This window comes from Octopus bimaculoides, chromosome 28 (assembly GCF_001194135.2).
Source record: "Octopus bimaculoides isolate UCB-OBI-ISO-001 chromosome 28, ASM119413v2, whole genome shotgun sequence".
In the NCBI taxonomy this organism is placed as follows: Eukaryota; Metazoa; Mollusca; class Cephalopoda; order Octopoda; family Octopodidae; genus Octopus; species Octopus bimaculoides.
The window spans coordinates 15,784,611-15,789,309 of NC_069008.1; the positions used below are offsets into that span (position 1 = coordinate 15,784,611).

The 4,699-nt window shown below is 37.4% G+C and overlaps 2 protein-coding genes across 2 annotated transcripts in view; both read left to right on the forward strand.

Moving 5' to 3' along the window:
- LOC106884012 (zinc finger protein 253) overlaps positions 1-4,699 on the forward strand; it is a 28,912-nt gene that overhangs the window by 1,967 nt on the left and 22,246 nt on the right. The gene's annotated exons all lie outside the window — the stretch shown is intronic.
- LOC128251070 (zinc finger protein 493-like) lies at positions 7-2,764 on the forward strand. The gene has a single exon (XM_052977405.1). It carries the CDS (start codon positions 14-16, stop codon positions 1,613-1,615), a length of 1,602 nt encoding a protein of 533 aa, XP_052833365.1. The 5' UTR covers positions 7-13; the 3' UTR covers positions 1,616-2,764.

The window sequence follows — 4,699 nt, forward strand, 5'->3', positions numbered from 1 at the left end:
TTTACTTGATAAGATGTCGAAAAAGAAGGGTAAAACTTCATATCAATGTGATATTTGTAAAAAGACATTCCAGAAACAACGTGACCTAACTATTCACAAGAAAAGTCATTCAGGAGAAAAGCCATATCACTGTGATATCTGTGGTAATTTATTCTTGTTGAAACATAACTTAACTGTACACAAACGTATTCACACAGGAGAGAGGCCTTACAGCTGTGATATCTGTGGTAAATCTTTTGCACAAAGTGGTGACCTAAAGGCTCACAAACGCACTCACACAGGAGAAAAACCGTATCGTTGTGATATCTGTGGTAAATCCTTTCCACGAGGCAACTATATTACTATGCATAAACGCATTCATACAGGAGAGAGACCATTTCACTGTGATATTTGTGGTAAATCCTTCGTTGGAAAACATATGTTAAAGGCTCACAAACGTATTCATACTGGAGAAAAACCTTATCGCTGTGAAATCTGTGGTAAATCATTCACTGGGAGTGGTCACTTAGCTGTTCACAAACGCATTCATACTGGAGAGAGACCACATAAGTGTGATGTTTGTGGCAAATCATTCTCTCGTTTTCATCACTTATCTGTTCACAAACGTATCCATTCAGGTGAGAAGCCATATCAATGTGATATCTGTGGCAAATCATTCTCTCAAAAATCTGGCTCCGTTGTCCACAAACGCACCCATTCAAGAGATAAGCCATATTGTGATATCTGTGGTAAATCATTCTCTCAGGCTAATTATTTAGCTAACCACAAGATAAAACATGCAAATGAGAAGCCATATCATTGTGATGTTTGTAGTAAATCATTCTTTCGAATATGTGACTTAAATAGACACAAAAGTACTCACAGGGAAAAAAGACAGTATCACTGCGATACTTGTGGTAAAACTTTCCCTATACATTATCGGTTAGTTATACATAAACGTATTCATACAGGGGAGAAACCACATGATTGTGATATCTGTGGCAAATCTTTCTCTCAAAAATATGAGTTAGTTGTCCACAAACGTGTTCATACAGGAGAGAAACCGCATCACTGTGATATCTGTGGTAAATCATTCTATCAGACATCTGGCTTAGTTGTCCACAGACGTATTCATACAGGAGAGACACCATATCACTGTGATATCTGTGGTAAATCATTCGGTGTACGTAGTACATTAACTTCTCACAAATGCATTCATACAGGTGAGATGCCCTATCAGTGTGATATCTGTGGTAAATCATTCTCCCAGAAATCTTACATAGTTATCCACAAACGTTTTCATACAGGAGAGAAACCATATCGCTGTGATACCTGTGGTAAATCATTTTGTGTACGTAGTTCATTAAATTCTCACAAATGCATTCATACAGGTGAGAAGCTATATCAGTGTGATATCTGTGGTAAATCATTCTCCCGGAAATCTTACATAGTTATCCACAAACGTACTCATACAGGAGACAAACCATATCATTGCGATATCTGTGGTAAATCATTCTCTCAAAAATCTTCCTTAGTTATCCACAAACGTGTTCATACAGGAGAGAAACCATATCACTGTGATATATGTGGTAAATCATTCTCTCAGTCTCATCACAAAAGCATTCATACATGTTAGATGCACTATCATTGTGATATTTGTGGTAATTCATTCTCGAGAAGTGGCAACTTCACTAAACACAAATGTATTCATACAGGTATGAAACATTGTCACTGTGATACCTGTGGTAAATTATTTTGTGTATGTAGTGCATTAACCTCTCACAAACGTATTCATACAGGTGAGATGCTACATCATTGTGATATCTATGGTAAATCACACTCCCGGAAATGCTGGAGAGAAGCCATTTCACTTTGACACTTTTGGTAAATCATTCTCCAACAAGAGTGGCTTAACAATACACAGACGTATTCATACTGGAGAGAAGCTATTTCAATTAATATTATGTTTGGTGTTAAATAGCTTCCTCGACTGGAACTATTGGAGTCCCGATGTAAGGTATGGCTATCCATATACCTCAAGTATAATGTTGAAGACGAGGTATTCGAAAATATCTCAATATTTGTATTTAACTGATTCTGCTAATGCCCCCAACAAAATATGCAGATATGAAATTTGCTCATCGCTTCTTCTCCATAACCAGACCGATCCATTTCTCGACCATATTGTAACTTGCGATGAAAAGTGGATTCTGTACAATAATAAAAAACGTTCTTTGCACTGATTGGACCAGAATGAAGCACCGAAAACCTTCCCTAAACCCGAGCTCTTCAAAAAGAAGGTTATGCTGACTGTTTGGTAGTATACTGCTGGACTCTTCCACTATAACTTCTTAAAAGCCGGAAAAACCATTACTGCAGAAACATATTGCTATGAAATTGCCAAAATGAACGCAAAACTGTAAATTCTCTGCCCCAGACTGGTCAACAGAAGAGGACCAATCATTCTTCCTGACAATGCTCGACCACATTTCACTAATGATGCTCCAGAAGTTGAGGGAACTTGGTTACGGAGTTCTTCCCCACCCAGCTTATTCCCCAGACCTTTCTCCCACTGACTACCACTTTTTCAAGCACCTTCATGGTTTCCTGCAAGAGAAGGAGTTCAAAAATCAAACTGATGTTGAAAGTGCATTCAAAGAGTTCATCAGCTCCAGAACTCCAGATTTTTATGTTAGCAGAATAAACAAACTTGTAACTCGTTGGCAAAAATGTGTTGATTTTAATGGTACTTACTTTGATGACTAAAATTTCCCTATTGTTGAAATATATTGTGATGAATTTCATGTTTCAAAACGTTGCTTATTTTTTACTCAGCCTGATATATCAATTAACAGCCAACCATGTTTGCAATTATCTACATAATTTGACAGCAAAGTTTGTATAAAATGAAATTAAATCGCGGTTTAGTTACAGATCGAAGAAGTTAGTAAAGTTTTAACAGTTTTGTGACAACATCTGGAGAACATGGTTCTGTGTATTACATCTTTATCTATTTCATAGAATGGGTTTACAGCAATGGTCTTTTCATTAATTTACAACCACCTGAAGCACTCCAACGGTTGAACAGATATTTTATTCGAGTAGTTGTCGAAATTCCTTGTCTTCGAATCAAAATGCGGATCTTGTTCAAAACGGGGGCACCAGTTTTCATTTATGTTTTTTGTAGTGTTTTTGGTACCGAAAGACTTTCAAACTTCGTATACTTATCTATTTTGTGTTATAGAACAGAAAAAAATTTTTGTATTCGAATTTATTTCATGTAAAAAATTGTCTTATTTCGATAATTTCTACTAATCACTGACGTCTATTCAGTTGAAAACAGTTAGCGCTGTAACGGTGTATATCGTATTAATCCCTGTTAGTTCTGACATTTCAACCCTAACCCTAACTCTAGAATCCGAACTCTAAAATTGTTACACACATAGATACGCACAGCGTAATTTATTATATAAACAATATATGCGTATAAATTACGATTAAACCGGATGAAATATGTCACAGGGAATAACATTTTTATGACCAGCCAGCAGTAACTCTATTCAGCTGAACAGACGTCAGTGATTGGTTGAAATTACAGAAATACGACAACTTTAACATGAAATAACTTGCAATGTAGGTTTTTTTGTTAAGAAGACTAAGAGTAAAAGATGTTTTATATGACACATTCTACCAGTGTCCCAAGTTTCAAAGTGTTTCATTAAGAAAATACTGGTGCCCCCATTTTGAACAAGATCCCAAAATGCTTCAGTGCGTCTCATTGTTTTTAAGGTCCTTTCAACATCGTCATTACATGCCGGACCATAAGCATGTATCTTAATTTTTTTGCAACACGTTGAAGACAACATATTCTTTTTCAGGCCCATTGTCCGATACTAAAGGTGTGAACCCCAAAACGAGCAAAGATCTCAGACCTCAAGCAGCTAGCTTTTTCCCACCCCAGTCGACCAATTAGGATACAAGAATGCCTCGATCTATGTTGAATAGGCATCTACAATTACAAGTATGTTACCGATATTTGGAACATATGCTCAATCCGTATGCACATATTCCCAGGGCCCAGAAATAGTCCGTGAATCATTTACTTTTACTAAATTCGGTCTAATTCTCTGGCAACTATCGCAAGATGCGACAAACTTCTCCACCGAGTGTGATAAGTGTTAAGGGATGAGAAATGGGGGTGGGGATCTTGATGTGCCAGAGAGAGGGAACAAGGAAGTGGGGATAGGGCTCACATAGAGGGAAGTATAACTGAGTGGTTGTAGGATACCAGTTCTGAAATAATGTGTTTTTTATTAGATATCATAATGTTATCTCCCCAAGGCTAGAAGGATCCAGGGACACAAACCAGTGTGGAAAAGGAGGTTATGGAAGCTCAAGGATCCTTCAAATGGACTAAGCTTTCGAGATATGCTTAATGAAGGCTTTGATGAGGAAGAGACAGAGACAACTGGAAGTTCTTATGGGGATAATCCATTGAGGGAGACAGACCAAATATTTGGTTGGAGCAAAGCTTGTCAGACCAAGAGTGACGAGGTGGAAGAACCGAGAGATCAACAGAGTCACAAAAAAGTAGAGATGGCTTTCAAAAGAGTGAAAAAGTTGGGGTGGCAAAGAAGCATATCAGATAATTAAGCATCAGGTTTATCTATTTAGGGAATAAGCAGAAAGGAAGGGGTTTGCCAATGTCTAACACTCTGAA

Bases quoted from the DNA above. Each gene is read 5' to 3' on its own strand.
- LOC128251070 (XM_052977405.1), top strand. From the start codon at position 14: ATGTCGAAAAAGAAGGGTAAAACTTCATATCAATGTGATATTTGTAAA.